Genomic DNA, 19,869 nt, shown 5'->3' on the forward strand with positions numbered 1-19,869 from the left:
CTCCGCCTCCCCGACCCTCGAGTCTGGCCTGATGCTGCACTGAGTACCCAGGTGGGCACAGCTGGGTGAGACCAACTCCACCCTGTTCACCCACCCTGGTTTCAGTGATACATGCCAAATCAGCCTCCTCGTCCATAATCAGATCATGGAAGAGGGAGATTTTATTCTGGGCTGACCTGGCATTCAATAGCAGCAGTTGCAGACCCGAGGGCTGGCTAATATGACAACCACAGTTCCCCAGGTTGGAGGAGGGGCTGGCACACAGCACAGTTACTAACTGTCTGGGCTGTGTCCCCCTTACCCGGCCTGCCCCTCCTCCCACGGCACACCTCCCCCTACCCAGAACCGCTGTAATTGGGCCCCCCTCTGCTCCTCTCATCCCAGGCACACCCCACCAAGTGCCCTTACAGCCCTGTTTAAAACAGTTGAAACACTTTTTTTTAAAAAAAGGATATAAAAACAATTTAAGGGAAGAAGCCCTCTGCTGGGCAGCAGTAGCTGTCCTTAGGAAGCCTGTCAGGCCCTGCCCTGGGCCAGGTAGACTGAGGCAGGAGCAGGGCTCTCAGGCTCTCAGCAGGGTGGTTCTATTGTGCTATTGCTTTGATATGTTGATATGAAATTGTTTTTGTCGTGTTTGTTTGAAATGCATCTCTGCTTCTTTTTCATAAGCTGCTTTGGGCATAGTTTTTTTGTGTTTGTGGCAAAGTGGCATACAGATAAAATGGATGAAACAAAACCTTTCCCTCTGCTTGTGAAAATTAGGTTAAAGTCAATGACTAGATTCCGAAAAGATGTTTAGGATTTGTTTAATTGACTGGTATTTGGCCCAGTAAGTACTAAAGCACCATGTGGGGAGGGAAGATGCATCAAGGGTGGGGGGTGCCAGCTGCCCTGGTGTGTTTGAGCCACACTTGCAGTTTTGGACTGTGCCACTTCTTGCATCAGCATAGTGATTGCCTTGTGGGTTCTGGGTGCCGAGCACCTGCAAAGCAGGTTTGGAGATGGATTTTTGTTCCTCTCTTTAGGAAGAGGAATCTGCTCAGAGGTCTCTGTCTGAGGAGGAGATTGCAACAATTGCAGAAGTCTGGGTCAGAGGGCCAGCTGGCCTCCCCAAACCTTGGAAGCCACAGCAGCCTATGTAAGTACCTTGCTGGGCTAAAATGCCCTGGCCTTAGTGGAAATGATGTGGGGCTGTTTTGAAGAAGACTTCAAAGCAAAGAGCTTTGTGTTCCTGTGTTCCTGTTCTGTGTCTTAAAATCCCAAACATCTCTGTATGTATGAATATATGAAAATAAATCTATATCTATATCATGGTGAACATTGACATCAATGTTAGGGTTAGCGGTTAACCCTTATCAATGCAACATGGTGCACAGCACAACAGTCCCTCCTCTGTATAGGCCTTTTTTTTTAGGGGAGGGGGTCTCTCAGATATTATTTTTTTAAAAAAAATTATTAAAGATTTTCTTGATTTATAAAGGTAATGCAATGTCTCTCTCGTATTTTTCCATATAACATTTTTACAAATCGGTTGTTGTTGTTGAGACATTAGGGAGAGAAGGGGGAGAGAGGTGGGTGGGATGGGGAGATGGGTGGGGTAGGGTGACGATGTTTCTGTTTTACTTACCGTATTTTTCGCTCCATAGGACGCTCCGGACCATAGGGCGCACCTCATTTTTAGAGGAGGAAACAAGAAAAAAAATATTTTTCTGGTTTTCCTCCTCTAAAAGCCCTGTTTTGTTTTGTTTTTTGTTTTGTTTTTGAGGATCAGCTAAAAGTTTTGCAGCTTTTTTTGCAAAGGGAAAAGCCCTGGGGTTTTGGGGGTTTTTTGGGGGGAGGATCAGCTAAAGGTTTTGCTGCTGTTTTTGCAAAGGCAAAAGGCCTTTTTTGAGAATCAGCTAAAAGTTTTGCAGCTTTTTTTGCAAAGGGAAAAGCCCTAGGGTTTTTTTGTTTTTGTTTTTGTTTTGAGGATCAGCTAAAGGTTTTGCAGCTTTTTTTGCAAAGGGGGAAAAGCAAAGCTCCTTTTGCAAAGGGGGAAAAGCAAAGAGGAAAAGCCCCATTTTTATGGGGTTTAACTCACATTTCTGAAAAATCTTAAGGAAAGGGAGCCATTTCTACTGTTTTCAGACAGATAATCTAATCAGCCAGTCACATGTCCTGGGGAAACAAACAACCTCCCTCTGCAGCACATTCAACAAAGGAGGGCGGGGCTGAAAGGGAGCCGGGGACTCTTATCTCTCTCCAGATCTCCTGCTGATCAGCTGCTGAGCGGGGTCCTTTCAACACTCCCTTTTCTCTTTGTAAAATAAAAAGCACAATCTGCTTTTGGCCCCTGGGCAATTCAGCTCCAGGGACCACCATTCGCTCCATAAGACGCACAGGTATTTCCCCTTACTTTTTAGGAGGAAAAAAGTGCGTCTTATGGAGCAAAAAATACGGTAATATGTGTAGGGTTTGGTGTCAGCGTTGTCTGTGCAGGTTCTCTGTTGTTTGCTTGTGCTCCTTTAGTGGTGAGAGAGGTCGGGGTTGGCTTGGGGTGTGATTGTTCTTTTGTGGTTGGCTGTGGTGTTCTTTGGTCTCCTGTGTGAGTGGGGTGGGTGGGCGTTTTTGGTCAGGTTAGCCATATTGATTTGTATGCTGTTGGTAGATTTTTGTCATTATCTTGTTGGGCTGTGTGTGTGACGAAGGGGGACCATACCGGGGTGAAGGTGTCTTCTTTTGTTTGTTCCCGTGTCAGTTTCAGCTTACTGGTTAGTTTTTCTAGTAGGGCTGTTTCCCATACTACTTTGTACCATTGGTCCATGCTTATTCCTGACAGGTCTTTCCAGTGTCTGGTTATGACGTTTCTGGCTGCTGAGAGTAGATGGGTTATGAGTTCTTTGTGGTGTACGTGGGCATTATTGTCTTGGAAGATGTTTAGTAAGACCAATTCTGGGGTGATTTCTAGCACTTGCTTGGTTATCTTGCATATTTCTTGTGTGGTTGTTGTCCAGAATGTTTGGATTTTGGGGCACTCCCACCACATGTGGAGGTATGTGCCTGTGGTGTTGCATCCTCTCCAGCACTTTGGTGAGGTTCCTGGGCGTATTAACGCTAGTTTTCTTGGTGTTAGGTACCACCTGTGCGTTAGTTTCAGGGTGAGTTCTTTTCTTTTCATTGATATGGATTTAAAGGGGGGGGGGGTTGTACCACATTTTGGTCCATTGGATGGGGTTGATTTTGTGTATAGGCCATTTTGTGGTGATGTGTGATAGTTTTTAAGGGAGTTTCCCCACAGCCATGAGGTTTAGAAGCCAAAAGCCAATTTGCAAATTTAGCAGAGTATCAGGATCTATTTGTACTTGGCGTTGCAGAAGACTAGCATCCAGACCATAAAGAACTGGCCTTTCTAAGTTGCAAGGGCAACTTCCCCAGGGGCCCAGATACTTAGAGTGTAACCTCACAGAGGAGCCTTTTTTCCTTCTTGTGTCTCCCTGCTCTTCTACCAAAGCACAGTTTCTCTCCTTAAAATCTGGGTCCATTTCTTGTGGCTCATCTTCGCAGACTTCCTGTGGAAGGCATGAAGAACGTGCTGATCACTAGTGCCCTGCCCTATGTCAACAACGTGCCTCACCTTGGGAATATCATTGGCTGTGTCCTCAGTGCTGATACTTTTGCCAGGTAAGATGATGTTGCCTTTCGCCACCGACTCTTGTTAGGATATGTCAATCACTTGAAAAGGGGAGGTGGGTTAATGGGAGGCTGAGAATTTATTCTTTTGGCATTTTATTTTCTTTCTTTTTTTAATTCATAATTTTTATTGGGTTTTTCCATAAATATAGCTTAAACAGGAAGATACAGGATTATAACACATTTATATACATATCTCATACTCGGTTTATACATAGCACACTCCTCTTCCTCTTTTATGTACATGAATTTTCTAGTCTTCTTTACTTCCACTTACACAAAAAAGAGGGGGGGGAGGTGTATCCACCCCACCAGAACTGCCTTTGTACCTGGTAGTATCAGTGGTTGGTGATACGAGTCAGTTGATTTCTTGCTATTTGATGTTGTTTTAATGAATCTGATTTTAAAATGAATTTGCAAAATCCCACAATATGTGTATTTGGATATCTCTGCTTACGTTGCCTATATATACTTTGCAAACGACTTTGAGGCAAGCAGTGTATAAATATTGTGAAAGAAAATAAAGAATATCTTCTGTGTATTGCAACTTGGGTCTTAGGCAGGTCTTAGGCTGAAATTCTAAACAGTTATTAGGGAGTAAGAGCCAGTGAGGGTTATTTCCAACTAATCATAGACAGGGTTTAACTGTTAATCTAATGAGATCATATGAAGCTGCCTCACATCAAGTGGACTACTGGGTCCATGCGGCCTCATTTTCTGCTCTGTTCTGAGTATCAATGGCTCCCCAAGACCTGAAGATGAGACTTTTTCCCAGCCCTGCTGCCTGAGTGTTTTTTAACTGGAGGTACCAGAAATGTAACCTGGGACCATCTGCATTCAAAGCATGTGCTTTTCCGCAGAGCTTTGACCCATTTGAAGTAACAGAGGGATTGTGTGAAGCTTATAGGCACCCTGCTTCATTTCTTGTGTCCTGTCCAGGTACTGTCGTTTGCGCAACTGGAACACACTGTACCTGTGCGGTACTGATGAGTATGGCACTGCCACAGAGACAAAGGCCATGGAGGAGGGGCTGACACCGCAGCAAATCTGTGATAAGTACTACACTGTCCATGCCCAGATCTACCAGTGGTTCAAAATCTCCTTTGACTACTTTGGCCGCACCACCACACCCCATCAGACCAAGTAAGTACTGCCAGGAAAGAGAGCACAGTGGCCCAGGGAAAAGGAGCATGAATGCCTCATGTGGCAGCAGTACTTTGCACTCTCTCTTACAAACCACTTATTGTCTTAGCCTTTAACAACTGTAAAACTGGCTGTTAGAGATGGGCAGGAAAGATTGACGGACTTGTTTATAGTTTCTGTGACCATGGAGGTCCAGCTGCCATGAAACAAAGCATGCCTGTACCTAAAAATCTGAGAGCACATAATATGTTTTTATTTAAATTATTTCAAATTGTTGCCCCTCTACTCAAACTGAGTGCTCAGGGTGAGACATTGGTGCCAAGTACAGGTTTAAGACATGCTTGTAAATGACTGTGCTCAATGGAGCAAGTTCTTGACTTCTCCAGAAAAAAGGGAAGCTTTTCAAAATTTGGCTTTGTTCGCTATTTTTCCCCTCCCTTGGGCTACAAATGACAAAACAGCATATATGTGGGTGAGAAAGAATTCCTTGTGGGCTAGTAAATTACTGACGGGTTAAACGGTCCAGTACACCTGAAAGAGCCCGGACACTGAGGTCCAGCGCCGAGGGCCTTCTGGCAGTTCCCTCACTATGAGCAGCCAAGTTGCAGGGAACCAGGCAGAGGGCCTTCTCGGTAGTGGCACCCACCCTGTGGAATGCCCTCCCACCTGATGTCAAATAGAAAAACAACTACCAGACCTTTAGAAGACGGCAGCCCTGTTTAGGGAGGCTTTTAATGTTTAATATATTATTGCATTTTAATGTTCTGTTGGAAGCCGGCCAGAGTGGCTGGGGAAACCCAGCCAGATGGGTGGGGTATAAATAAATAAATAAATAAATAAATATTATTATTTATTATTTTGATTGCTGAGAGGTGCTAATGGGTTACTTGGAAGCCACTGGTGCACATTCTGAGTTAGGATGTGGGTTCTCTTCTTCTGAATAATCCTGTACAGCTGCCATTGGTGTATTACAAAAGAGTGTATGGTGCCACTAAGTGATGCAGAACTTCAGGTGCTCTGCGTCATACAAGAGGTCTGGCAGATAAACTCAGATTGCAGTCCTGACTGGTTAGCAGCTTGGGTGTGCTGGCTGCAGACCCGTCTTGTTCAATGGTAAACTGATAAAGTGATTTGTAACAGTACTTTTTTTTTTTTAATAAGAATTTTATTGGTTTTTTGCAAAACAAAGAACAACAAAACACATACAACAACACATACACAACAATCAAAATATAATGAAAAACAAATACAAACCACCACTAAAACACCAATAATTCTTTTTCTTGCTTAGAACAAAAAAAAAAATTCTTGTTTTGAATCTACACAGGGTGACTTCCCCCGTTTTCTCTCCTTTGGTTCTAATTCTAATTTACTTTAATAACTTCTCATCTCTAAAGTTTAAATCATCCAAAAAATCTAAACAAACTTCTTAATATTTATTTTTACTTCAAAATACAACCTATTACTTCTTAACTCAAACCATACATCTTATTTCACTTAAACTGCTGCTAATAAAAAAATTCACATATCTCTTCACTGGTTCAAAATCTTAAATTCTTAACACACTGACTTCAGGGTACCATAGTAAGCCATCCTAATTATATTTTAAATATTCTCACCCTATCCCTTTTCTAACCATTTTCCTTCGCCATCTCGGGGTCTCCCCCCAGACATTTCTCCATCTCCCTCCAACATCATTGTCCAGAATGTCCTCTTTTTCTTTTTCTATAAATCCACAGGTCCAGACGCAGTCCATAAATGTCCTTGCAGGGAACTTCAGGGAACACAAATCATCACCTTCCAGCATCTCCATTTCAAAGTTACAGTCATCTTCTAATTGTAGATTCACAAATCTTTTTCCCTTCATTTCTGGGCTCTCACCCCAGAAATTGGATATAAATTGTCTTCTAACCCTGGGTCTCTCACACCAACAGGATTTTCCATCTTCTCGGAGTTGCATAGTCACTGTACTTTGTTTCTCAAAAATTTCCTCAAGTTCCCTACCAAGGTTTTCTTCCAGTTTAGCAAAGTTCTCAAGAGTCTTTCCTGTGGGATATAACTTTTCCTCGACATCCTGGTTCAACAGATTTAATTTCTGATTTAGCAGTTCTAACTTCAAAAGAATAATCCTTTGTTCATGGGTCAGTCCTGAGTCTAGAGCCAGTTTAAAAACGAAACCAAACATGGTAGAAGTAGGCATAGGGTATCAAGTTTCAGTATTTTTCCATCTTTAACCATAAGTTTCAGCCGCCATTTTCCCCGGAGTCAGGGTGAAAAGAATACATTCCAACAACTTCAAGAATAAATATTTCCAACAATTTAGTTCCCCTAAAAGGGATTCAGCCAGTCTCACTTGTCAAAAAACTCCATCGAAACTTTGTATCCGCTACTGCAGCAGCAGTCACAATCAGAAACATTGTTATTTTCTTCATTTAACAAAGGGAAGAACGGGCTTCCTTTTTAACATACCTCCCGGAGCGCCAATTGTCAAGAAATTTAAATCCAATTATCTCCGTACTCATGGCCTACGGGTTTCTTCTTTTTTCTTCCAAATTAGGTAGAACGACTCGCTCAGTGCAGGCGGCAGCCGCCGCTTCACCAGCCTGGTTGGGGCATACCTCCACAGCCCGGCGCCGTTGTCCCTTCACTCCCGCGCCCCTTTTACAAGGGGAACGGGAGAAGGGTTCAGCGCCATAGTGGGCTCGCTGGAGAGCCCATGCCGCGGGACGCTCGACCCGCGGTTTTGCGGAGCCCGCTGTGCGGTAGCGGAGCTCCTACCCCCAAGGCTGGCCAGGGTCGTCTCGCTGCCAAAACGACCCTCGGCTGCCCGCAATGGCGTCCTCGCCGGAAGTTGTAACAGTACTTTTATCCCTATCTCTGAATGAGCAGAACAGCATTGTCCGAGGATACTAACGGGGACAGATGGAATTTTAGTTACCATGCTTACGTGTACTGTTGTAGGAAGCATGGTCAGTCCCCTCCTGTGAAGCAAGGTCAGATACACATCTGAAGATTAGATGCAGTTTAATCTTTTGTGCAACACTTTAGATAGAAGAAGAAGAAGAAGAAGAAGAAGAAGAAGAAGAAGAAGAAGAAGAAGAAGAAGAAGTGGTCTATATGTGTGTAAATAAGATTAATCGGCACCAGTTCCCATCAAGTCTACCTACACCACCAGACACTAATATGCTATTGGGAAACACAGGCGTTTGCTGTTTGGTCAGTTTCCAGTGGCTTGAGCAAGTAAGGCAAGCCACATATTACAGGGTTCAGCAATGCAGAACCAAGTCAGTGGGACTTCCTCTGCACCGTAGAAAGGTTCTTAACTGATTTATGACCAGTGGACAATTGAGCCATGAATTTCACACTACAGGTAGTGTTGTGAGATGGGCCTCCTCCTTAAATTGGACCATGGTGGGCACAGGAGAGCAGCACTCCATGTTCTAGAGCAGGTGTGGGGAACATTTTGGACCTACGGATATTGATGAACTACAACTCCCAACACCCCTTCCCATTGGTCATGCTTGCTGGGACTGGTGGTAGTTGTAGTTCATCAACATCTGGAGGCCCAAAGGTTCCTCACACCTGTCCTAGAGGTATGAAGTGCTTTGCCAGCCTTCTTGCTGTATTAGAGAATCATCAGCAGAAGGTGTAGATGCAGTTGGCAAGCCCAAGACAAACACAGGTCTGCTTATTGTTCATGGATTGACTGCCAAGTTTTCCTTGATGTTATTTTTATTTAACTTTTTTGGGTGTGTGCCATATGAAGGTTCAGGATGTCCCTCCTTCATATGTTTCTTCTCTTCCTCGCCTCAGGATAGCTCAGGGCATTTTCCAGAAGCTGCTGGAGCGCAATTACCTTCTGACAGAGACAGTGGATCAACTGAAGTGTGAGAACTGTGCACGGTTCCTGGCTGACCGCTTTGTGGAAGGCATCTGCCCCTTCTGCAACTATGAAGAGGCCCGTGGGGACCAGTGCGACAAATGTGGCAAACTGATCAATGCCACTGAACTTAAGGTACTGCCACCCATGTGGTCATGGGAACCTACATACTTAGCATTTCTCTTTATCTTGGTCTTGGATTGCTAGAAATAATGCTGGAATGTGTCTTACTTGCACCATGCTAGGCTAGCACAGGATCCCCACCACCCATCTCCTCCTCATAGCCCAAGGTCCTTCCCTTTTTACAGAAGCAGATGAACTTTGCAGGCATAGCAGAGCCCTCAGAGTGATTTAGGCATACCAAATTGGCTTAATCCAGGGGTTTTCGTGCAGGGCACCGTAAAGCACGTTTTTTTTTTTGAAAAAGAAAAGGTATCTTATTTTATACCAAGAGTGAAAGCAATTCTGATGGTAAGAAACCTCCCAAATTTCAAAGTGATTTTCCCTCAAGGGAGACTTTACTGTTTTGGATTGTGTACAATTGGAATTTAGGAGTGCAGGTGATGGTGGGAATAAGGAGCATGGATCCCTAGAAAAGACTGGAGTGGGGAAAATGTTACACACAGAGAGAGGGGGAACGCAAGGACCCTGTATTAAAAGGGGAGAGAGTGATATTTCTATTGATTTGCACTGAAAAAGTAATGGTGGTGGTGGAAATAGCATAGATCCATGTGAAGAACAAACACAGTTATTAGTCTGTACTTCAACATCCTTTCCCCCAAATCACTGTTCCCTGGAAAACAATTCATTGATTAAAACCTGGGCTTGTCACTCAAAACAAAGGGAGGTGCAGCCAATAATAACTTTCCAGCACGCAAGATTTTGCATGTGTGGCGGTCCTACATTTAGGCTCAGTACTACTTCTTACATGTAGTTGACTTGCTGGGCTTAATGTCAAGCATACCATGGCCTTGTCTTCTTTCCATCCTGGCAGAAACCAGTTTGCAAAGTCTGCCAAGCGACCCCTGTGGTGAAATCCTCCCAGCACCTGTTTCTGGACCTGCCCAAGGTGAGTCTCTCTTGTTTTACTACTGTCTTTAAAGGACAGTACGATGTACATGCGATGTACAATTTGCTTAGTGTTGTTAGCAATCATAATGAGCCCTAGACCTTATGACATGACACCCAGGATCCCCATTCACTGTCTCTGATCTTCGCACCTTTAGCTAGAAGAGAGCCTGGAAAACTGGCTGTCTGTCTCTCAGTCCACTGGGGACTGGACCCCCAATGCAAGATATATCAGCCGTTCCTGGATCCGAGATGGGCTCAAGCCACGTTGCATTACTCGTGACCTGAAGTGGGGCACGCCAGTCCCTTTGGATGACTTCCGTGACAAGGTGAGTGATGGGGTAAAGACCCAGGGGGTCCAGTGCTTAATCCTTGCATGGTATTGCTGAGTGCTTGTTCTTATTCTGTGGTCCAAGGCTTTTTCTTTTTGAGGGGCCCCACAGGAAAGACAGTGCTATTTCAGCAGGATGGATCAGGGCACTGGGAGTCTACAGACAAAACAACTTAGTGTCATTGGTGCCTGGAGAAAAAGGAGGGCATTGTAAAAGGAGCCCAGAAAGTTGTCTAGGTTGTGTCTGTCTGTGAACATCTAAAAATAACCTTCTCAATTGTATTATTCATTAGTAACTGCATATCGCATTTGCCAGTCAGTCAAATGCTTTCTAATTCCAATCAAATTTATTCATACTTTGACTTAAACTCACCGTATTGTTAATTAACCAGGACTTATGCCTGTAGCTTAATTGTTGATTCAACCCTTGAAACCTATAGTACAGCTCCAGAATGGTCAAGTGTTGTTGATTCATTTGAGCATGCGCATAATACCTAAAGTTCACCACTGAAGAATCAGCAGCTAATCTCCACATATTTGGCATTGTCTTAAAGATTCAAGCTGTGGCTTGCCCTGTTTTAGAAATTAAGCATCAGTATGGTCTTCCATACTCCAAAAAAATAAGGATTGAAAATATGCGTATGAGCAGACGTGTCAAATTTCAAGTGAAATGTTGGTCAGGAAAAGTGCAAAGGCAGGATGTTACTGGAAGACTAGCCACACAGGTCTCTGAAAGTGCTCCCTTGCCTGCCTTCTGTGAACCATCCCCTCATGTTTTGGTTCCCCCCCCCTTCTCTCTCTATAGGTGTTCTACGTCTGGTTTGATGCCCCCATTGGCTACCTGTCCATTGCAGCCAATTACACTGACCAATGGGAGAAATGGTGGAAGAACCCAGAACAGGTGATGAGCTTGTTGTTAGTTTTGCACACTTGCCACTGAAGCTTGGTCTCTTTCACAGAAGGAATAAGACCAAGAGTTCCCTTCCAGATAAGCTCATTTTATGTAAAGGATGTGCAGTAGTTTTCTTGTGTGTGTCTTCAGTCTAGAATCCAGGCAAATGTTCTGTCTGATGGTGTATCAAAGCACTGGAGATGGGGTGGGAGCATGTGTAGGACCCAGGGTGCCTGTCTACACCCATGTGATTATGCCATCCTCAGGGGCATCTGTGCTTCTGGCTATTGCACTTAATAATGATAACACCCCTCCAAACAAATGCCCTTTATACTATTCAGGCATTTGGGACAGCAAAGAATGAGGGGCTTGTGTGACTTAACCATGCAGCCCATCTCCTGTTTCTCTTCAGGTTCAGCTTTATAACTTCATGGCCAAGGACAACGTCCCCTTCCATAGTGTTGTGTTTCCCTGTTCGTTGCTGGGTACTGGGGATAGATACACGCTCGTCAACCATCTTATTGCAACAGGTACTCTGTGTGTGAGAGTTGGCCACACCTGCCGCTCTTTGATTTCCAGCCCTCAGACGGCTGCTGGTTTAAGCTAGACTGTGTCACAAAAATAGGTTGCATTTTATGTGGCCTGGAAGCTGTAGTGGAGCTACTGAAGTGGGATTTGAGCAAACCTTTAAAACCCCCTATAGCAGTTTGAAAGCACGTCAAAGTGCAAGTAGATAAATAGGTACCGCTCCGGCGGGAAGGTAAACGGTGTTTCCGTGCGCTGCTCTGGTTTGCCAGAAGCGGCTTAGTCATGCTGGCCACATGACCCGGAAGCTGTACGCCGGCTCCCTCGGCCAGTAAAGCAAGATGAGTGCTGCAACCCCAGAGTCGGACACGACTGGACCTAACGGTCAGGGGTCCCTTTACCTTTACAACCCCCTAAGAACATGAGCCCTACTGGATGCTGCCAAAGGCTCATCCAGTCCAGCAGTCGCAAAGCAGATGGCTGTGGGAAGCCTGCAAGTAGGACCCCTAAGTACAACAGTGCTGCTCCCATTTCCCAACATTCAGAGGCATATTCAGAGGTGAGGTAGGGACTTCCCCTGCACGCAAAGACAGGCTCCGGTGGATTGAGCGGATCAGACCAATAATGGGTCCAGTGGTCAAAAAAGCAGTTTCTGCACATGCTGTAGAGGGAAGCGAGGGACAGATGGGGCTCGTCAACTTGAGAAGGTAGCCTACCTAGTTGGAAAATTCTGATCCTAAACCTCTGCTGCCTTGCAGGATCTCTTTGGGAAAAGAAAGGGCTGAGGAGTGGAGTCCCTAAGATGGTTGGTTGGTGCCTTGCACGCTTCCATCCAGCAGCTCCTGCAGCCAAGTTGGTGCCAAACGTATTGCTCTGCTTTCCTTTGGACTACATTAGTGAGGCTGAGAGTGGGGTTTTGTTGTCTGAGCAACCCAGGACCTCCATCAACACAGCCCAGGCTTGTGCTCCAGGGAGGTCACTTGGGTTCTGCTACCACAGCGGTTTGACTTTGCCCCTGGAGGCACGCTCCATTGTCGCTTAAGACAGACAGATGACAGGTGCCAACCAACTGCCTCCACACTGGAAGGAGAGCATAGGCATCGTGGCTAGTAGTCATTGTGAACCTTATCCTCTGTGAATGATTCGAAGTCTCTTTTAAAGCCATCACTTAATCTTCCTTTCTGCAGAGTACTTGAACTACGAGGATGGCAAATTCTCCAAGAGTCGTGGTGTGGGGGTCTTTGGGGATATGGCCAAAGACACAGGCATCCCTGCAGACATCTGGCGCTTCTACTTGCTCTACTTGCGGCCTGAGAGCCAGGATAGTGCCTTCTCTTGGAATGATCTCATGCTTAAAAACAATTCAGAGCTTCTCAACACCCTTGGCAACTTCATCAACAGGTACAGTAATGGGGTGAGGATGGGGAAAAGTCATTCAAATCCACAGTGAAATTAGAACATGAGGGCCTGGTGGTGGTGGTGGTGGTTGTTGAGAGGAACAGGATTACGAATGTATGTCAGATAGTTCATATAAAGGAAAGGGAAGCAGGTAATTTACCCTGCTTTCCTTTCCTTTATATACCCTGGTTTTTTTTAGTGGATTTGTACTTATGTAATGGATACATAAGGGACCCAGGTGGCGCTCTGGGTTAACCACAGAGTCTAGGGCTTGCTGATCAGAAGGTCGGCGGTTCGAATCCCTGCCACGGGGTGAGCTCCCGTTGCTCGGTCCCAGCTCCTGCCCACCTAGCAGTTTGAAAGTACACCAGGGCAAGTAGATAAATAGGTACCGCTCTGGCGGGAAGGTAAACAGCATTTCCGTGCGCTGCTCTGGTTCATCAGAAGCAGCTTAGTCATGCTGGCCACATGACCCGGAAGCTGTCTGCGGACAAACGCCGGCTCCCTCGGCCTATAGAGCAAGATGAGCGCCGCAACCCCAGAGTCGGACACGATTGGACCTGATGGTCAGGGGTACCTTTACCTTTAATGGATACAGATATGTTCCCACCCATGGTTGGGAGATACTACTGTGTACATAGCCTACAAAACCCTTCTGTTTTGTTGTATCCAGTTAGAAATTTTAAGTGATCTGCCTGTTCATTAGGCATACATTTATTGCATGCAAATCATTGGCTTCACAGCAATCAAAAAGCAATACAACCATCAAATCATTACAATTGGTTTTCTGTAAAATAAAATGACTATGCCATAACTTTAGGATTTAATGGCTTACAATAAAATTTGTCCCTTGGGTGCTTCCCTCATCCCTCTCTTCTCTCTCTCTCTCTCTCTCTCTCTCTCTCTCTCTCAGAGCTGGGTCCTTTGTGTGCAAATTCTTTGGGGGACACGTCCCTACCATGGAGCTGAGTCAGGATGACAAATGTCTGTTGGTTCACATCACTCTGGAGCTGCGCCAATACAACCAATTGTTGGAGAAGGTCAAGTACGTTCTTAGGACCTAGTATGTGCCATTAGCCCGAGGGCCTGGCTCCATCCCTTGTTTAAGACAAGTACTGAAAGGGCTCTTCCCAGTCACAGGCAGCAGAATGTTGGCTAAGGAGAACACAGATCTTCTCCAGATTGGCTCTGAACATGTGAATTAGTTATATATTTATCTCTCTCACGAGCATGTGCAGATATCCTTTTCATTAACTGCAAGTAAATGCACGTGGAACAAATCTTCAGTTCCAGAGTTCTACTCGCATTGTGTTAGACACTTATTTCTGGTTATGTATCTTTGTGTGCTTTTTATCTCATGCCTTTTTGACAGGCAAAACTGACATGTTGAGATAAAGCAACGAAAAAGCAGGCTCTGTCACCCTTGCAAATAACTTGACAAAAATTGATAAACCCGCAAGGTGTTTTACTAGTCTGCTTGCCCGCATGGATCTGTGTTATTTTGTGGTAGTCTGAGGGTTTGAAAATTGGTGGGGGTGGGGGCTGGGAACCAACAGCTGATTTACAAAAAAAAAATTAAAAAAAATCTGCATGGTTGCCTGGAGGTTGCTGTTAAGTTGCCCCAGGTAGAAGGCACGTGGTTATTTATGAGCCCTGGTCCCTTCTAGCAGCTAGGGCGAAGAGGAGACTGCTACATTTTCTTCTTCCCTGGTTTGGCTCCTCCTACAATTTTTCTGTTTTTGTCCTGCAGGATCCGTGATGCTCTGCGCAGTATCCTAAACATTGCTCGCCTTGGCAACCAGTATCTCCAGGTCAATGAACCCTGGAAACGGATCAAGGGCAGCGAGGCTGACAAGTGAGTCTCTGCTTTGAGGAAAGGGCTGTTTTCTGATGGTGCCCTCTAGTCAGGCCAGCAGAAGAATGTCTTGCTGCTTTGGGATATGTCCAGCTGGTGTTGGGTCCTGCTGATGGGGAAAGTGCTTGTGTCTTGCCTCCTATGCACATGAGTTCTCCCCCTTTGCTCTGAGTTAGCTACCAGTGCTTTATTTTGGGAGGCATGTTTTAGCTCTGGTATATAAACTGCCACATCTTTTTCTTGGCTTCTCTCCTTCCTCCCACAGGGAGGAAGCATTATTTCATCTTGGTAGGCAAATTAACAAGCATTATTTCATCTTCCTAGGAAGCAAGCAAGCACAGTGATAGGGGTAGCCGTCAACATTGCATCCCTGATATCGGTTATCCTGCAACCGTACATGCCCAGTGTGAGTGCCGCAATCCAAGAACAGCTGTGCATTCCTGCTGACTACAGCGTAGTGACCAACGACTTTGTCTGCACCTTGCCTGCTGGGCATCAGATTGGCACGGTAAGTGGTGGGGAGAGGAGGTTATGTAACTTGTGCCAGAACTGTGGCTAAAGTCTTTTCTGAGCTATGACCAAGGGCCAGTTATCTCCAATGGCAGATAAGATGGTAAACCTGTTTCTTGACTGTACCTCTTCAGGCTTGTATAACAGAATGCTCCTCCATTAAAAATAAGATATAACCCCAGCATTTAAATAGCTAGCATGTTTGGGAGAAAGATCACCGAGTTGGGAGCCAAAAGGAATACCACTACTGTAATGGGCTTTGTGTGAGGCCATCCTGGTATCTGGTGCAGAATGCAGCGGCCAGACTGCTCATGTTAACAGGTTGGCCCTGCTGCATGTTACCTCTCCCTTGGGAGGTTGTGGACTTTCCTTCCTTGGAGAGTTTTAAGCAGAGGTTGGGTGGCTATCTGTCATGCCTGCTTTAGCTGAGATTCCTGCATATTTAAAAAGAGATGATAGTAAAACTAACCTACAAGCAGGGGTAATTTCTTGAGCAACAGTTGAAAGCAGAAAAATAGGTTTTGAAAATTAACAGATTTCAGGAAAGTAAGGTATATCTAGAATGCCACGGAGCGTTGGGTTGGGAAGTCTGTAAATAAATTTTGTATGATGGAAAGTATATGATGTATAAATGGAAAAATGGAAAATATATCAATAAAAATTAAGAAAGGAAAGGAAAAAGCTATTGTTCCTCACTTGAAGTTTTCTGAAAGTTACATAATATAACACAAATAGACATCATTAAGAGTGCAGCTGTTGACGATGTGATAATTTTGTAAAATGGATTGTAATAGAAATAAATAAGAACCATCGGGAACAGCACATGGGAAACCTCTTAATGAAATTGTATTAATTTGGAATTAATTTGTGTAATGAGGTTAAAATTGGAAAATCAGTAAAAATAATTGGCAAAAAAGAAACGAAACTTAAGTTCTGTTTTGTCATCCTTCTGCTTACTTTTAACAGTTACTACTTACATAGTTACAAACTTTTCTCTGCAAACGTAGGGACTAGATGCTTAGATGCGTTTCTTGGGATGCCCAGTACTCTCAAAGTAATCATATAGAATATACATAACGTGTGTGGGACAAGTTCACAAAGGATGCTGTGGACCCACCTGACTCCTTAATTTCCCACCAGGTGACACCTCTATTCCAGAAGCTGGAGACAGAACAAATTGAAAACCTGCGGAAGCGCTTTGGTGGTGGCCAGGTAAGGAGAGGCAGCTGAGCCAATGGATGTAGAGCTCCTCTGGGAGAACCCCATGCAATGAGTGGGCAGAGTAAGTGTTTAGTTAAAATACAAAGGGGGAGTTATAGGAGCTCAGAGGAAACTGAATGGGACTGTGGAGAGCCTCTGCTTTCGGGCTTGAGTGTGGAGAAAGGAACTGATTAAGAAGAGGGCACTTCAACATGCATTTCTCAAGAACTGCTAGGTGAGCTTGACTGCATTCCTCATAACGTTGCCACAGCACAAACATCTTTCCTGAGCTTATAAACACTCCAGTTCCGCCTACCTGATTCATTATGATGAACTGTCCGTTTTCAAAGCAGCTGACAGATGCTGTCAGAAATTGTGCCAGATGCACATCTGTGGGGAGTTCCACATTCTTGGAGCCACCATGAAAAAGGCCTCTGACAATAGCAGAATGGCCAGAGTATTAACTGGAAAGCTACTGAAGAAGCACCCCCATTTTTCAAGTTAGTAATGTATCCTGTACCCAGTAGCAGATGTGGGGGGGAGGTGCTTACCTGACCTGGCAGGTGAGTTGTTGCTGCTTACTGGGAGACAGGGAGGGTGGCATGATGCAAACACAGTGGCAGAAATACCAGATTAGCTCAGCTAATGCAGTTGCACCATGTCAACCTCTCTGCCACCTCACTCCTCCCAGTAAGCTGCAGTTACTTACCTGCTGGGGGCCAGAAAAACACTTCTGCCCCCCTCTGTTCCAAACATTTCACAATTGCACTCTCTCAACACAGTAATTCCCAAACTGTGCATCAGAGTGGCGGAATGAGAAAATGGCTTGTGTGCCTCAGGAAATGAATGAATTTGCTAAAAAGGCTCCTAGCCCAAAGTACACCTCTACAGAGGAGGTTGCCCCCAGCATCTCTGCCTGATTTGCTTCTTCTGGCCACACCTCTTTCCAGTCATCTTCTGCAAAAGGCAGGTCATTCTGCCCTGCATGAAGTGTGTGACTGGATCATTTAGGTTTGTTGGATGCATGGGCAAAGCAGAGTTGTCTTACCTCAGGGAAATTTGCCTGTCATATCTCTGCATGAGTCAGGGGCTTGCCTTTCAATTGACAGACATGCTCTGAATAGCAACTTCTACAAAGAAATTGATTTTTGTGAGGGTACCTCTTTTTGTGAGGGTACCTCTGAAGACTTGGGGAGACTCGTTCTGACACCTCCCATTTCGTTCTGCCTAAGTGACTGTCTCAGGGGAAACAGTTCCAATGCTTTCCACCCTTTTCTGCCTCTCTCCCTTAATATTTGGCTTTGCACCTATGGTTTAGTTCCTAGGCTTGTCACCTACCCAGCAGCCACAAAATGTGTCTGTTGGATTGGATCCTGCATCCCTCGCACTGGCAAGCATCTCTTGCTTCCCCCCCTTGGTGCTTTTATTTTTAGTGCGTATATAGAGCTCTAGGCTACTTGCAAAGTTCTTTCCTCTGCTGTGGCCCCTAATTGCTTCTCTCTCTCTGCTCTTCATGGCTGTGGTATCGTATCCTTTTGTGCTTTTTCCAGTTTGAAGACTTCCCTCTGAATTTGAAGGTAAAACGTGTTCTTCATGCTCACCAGGAGTGGCTTTGAGGTTTAAAAAGGGCTCCCCATAGATCTAACATTTGCAGGAGGCTTGGCTATCCTCCAGTCAGACAAGAAATAGACATTGTCAGAATTCAAGGACACATTTCAGCCCGGGAAAAGCCAGTGAGAAGGGTGGCATGTGGAGAATTCTACAGGTGCCTGGCCTGAGGCTCCCCACCACCTTCCCCTATGTGCCCTCCAGATGTTTTGGATTACAGCTCAGCACTAGCCATTGGCCATGCTGGCTAGGGCTGCTGGAAGTTGTAGTTTGAAACAACTGGAGGGTGCCAAGTTGGAGAAAAGCAGTTCTCCAACTTTTGCATATACAGGTGGTACTCAAAAAAATTAGAATATCGTGGAAAGGTTCATTTCTTTCAGTAATTCAACTTAAAAGGTGAAACTAATATATGAGATACTCATGACATGCAAAGCGAGAAGATATGTCAAGGCTTTATTTGTTATAATTGTGATGATTATGGCATTCAGCTGATGAGAACCCCAAAGCTGAAATTGTTACCGTATTTTTTGCTCCATAAGACACACTTTTTTCCTCCTAAAAAGCAAGGGGAAATGTCTGTGCGTCTTATGGAGCGAATGTAGGGTCCTTGGAGGCAATTTGCCCAGGGGGGAAAGGCAGATCCTGCTTTTTCTGTTTTAGAAAGAGCTAAAGGCTAACCAGAGGGAAAGAGAGTGTTGAAAGGAACCCGCTCAACAGCTGATTGCAGGAGATTGGGGAGGGAGATAAGGGAGCTAGCTCCCTTCCTGCCCCGCCCAGGCCCCTTGCACAGTAGGATCCTGGGAAAATGAGGATCCTGGGAAATTGAGTTTTTCAGCCATTTGGGGTTTTCTGTTACTTTTCCTCTTGCTTTCTATTACTTGCTGGTGCTTACTGGTTTGCTTTCTTCTTGCTTCCTATTACCTACTGGTGCTTACTGGTTTGCTTTCCTTTTGCTTTCTATTACTTGCTGGTGCTTACTGGTCTGTACTGGTTTGTACTGGTGCGTACTGGTTTGTACTGGTGCTTACTGGTTTGTACTGGTTTGCTTTCCTCTTGCTTCCTATTACCTGCTGGTGCTTACTGGTCTGTACTGGTTTGTACTGGTGCGTACTGATTTGTACTGGTGCTTACTGGTTTGTACTGGTGCTTACTGGTTTGTACTGGTTTGCTTTCCTCTTGCTTCCTATTACCTGCTGGTGCTTCCTGGTGCGTACTGGTTTGTACTGGTGCTTACTGGTTTGTACTGGTTTGCTTTCCTCTTGCTTCCTATTACTTGCTGGTGCGTACTGGTGCTTACTGGTCTGTACTGGTTTGTACTAGTGCGTACTGGTTTGTACTGGTTTGCTTTCCTCTTGCTTCCTATTACCTGCTAGTGCTTACTGGTCTGTACTGGTTTGTAATGGTGCTTACTGGTTTGTAAGCAATGCTTTTCCCCCTTTACAAAAGCTGCACAAATCTGAACTGATCCTCAAAAAGCAGGGCTTTTCCCTTTGCAAAAAAAGCTGCAAAACTTTGAGCTGATTCTCCCCAAAAAAAACAACCATGGGTTTTAGAGGAGGAAAACCAGAAAAATATTTTTTCCCTGGTTTCCTCCTCTAAAAACGAGGTGCGCCCTATGGTCCAGAGCGTCCTATGGAGCGAAAAATACGGTAATTTGGGGTTCTCATCAGCTGCATGCCATAATCATCACAATTATATCTCGCTTTGCATGTCATGAGTCTATCTCATATATTAAACTCCAGTAGCTAATGAAAACAATTGCTTACATAAATGGACTTTTCCACGATATT

At 44.9% G+C, this 19,869-nt stretch overlaps 1 protein-coding gene across 2 annotated transcripts in view; it reads left to right on the plus strand.

Annotated features, from left to right (window-relative positions):
* The window catches only part of MARS1 (methionyl-tRNA synthetase 1), a 30,698-nt gene that overhangs the window by 8,878 nt on the left and 1,951 nt on the right, over positions 1 to 19,869 (plus strand). Inside the window, exons 7-20 of one of the 2 annotated variants that reach the window (XM_033137533.1) lie at positions 1,026 to 1,138; positions 3,544 to 3,660; positions 4,609 to 4,812; positions 8,626 to 8,827; positions 9,687 to 9,761; positions 9,919 to 10,089; positions 10,897 to 10,992; positions 11,396 to 11,513; positions 12,696 to 12,909; positions 13,820 to 13,951; positions 14,657 to 14,761; positions 15,086 to 15,269; positions 16,412 to 16,483; positions 18,022 to 18,048. In XM_033137533.1, coding sequence (XP_032993424.1) covers positions 1,026 to 1,138; positions 3,544 to 3,660; positions 4,609 to 4,812; positions 8,626 to 8,827; positions 9,687 to 9,761; positions 9,919 to 10,089; positions 10,897 to 10,992; positions 11,396 to 11,513; positions 12,696 to 12,909; positions 13,820 to 13,951; positions 14,657 to 14,761; positions 15,086 to 15,269; positions 16,412 to 16,483; positions 18,022 to 18,048 — 1,830 coding nt within the window. The remainder of the gene's footprint in view (positions 1 to 1,025; positions 1,139 to 3,543; positions 3,661 to 4,608; positions 4,813 to 8,625; positions 8,828 to 9,686; positions 9,762 to 9,918; positions 10,090 to 10,896; positions 10,993 to 11,395; positions 11,514 to 12,695; positions 12,910 to 13,819; positions 13,952 to 14,656; positions 14,762 to 15,085; positions 15,270 to 16,411; positions 16,484 to 18,021; positions 18,049 to 19,869) is intronic. The other variant, XM_033137541.1, reaches the window with a different exon arrangement.

Source organism: Lacerta agilis, chromosome 2 (genome assembly GCF_009819535.1).
Source record: "Lacerta agilis isolate rLacAgi1 chromosome 2, rLacAgi1.pri, whole genome shotgun sequence".
Lineage (NCBI taxonomy): Eukaryota > Metazoa > Chordata > Lepidosauria > Squamata > Lacertidae > Lacerta > Lacerta agilis.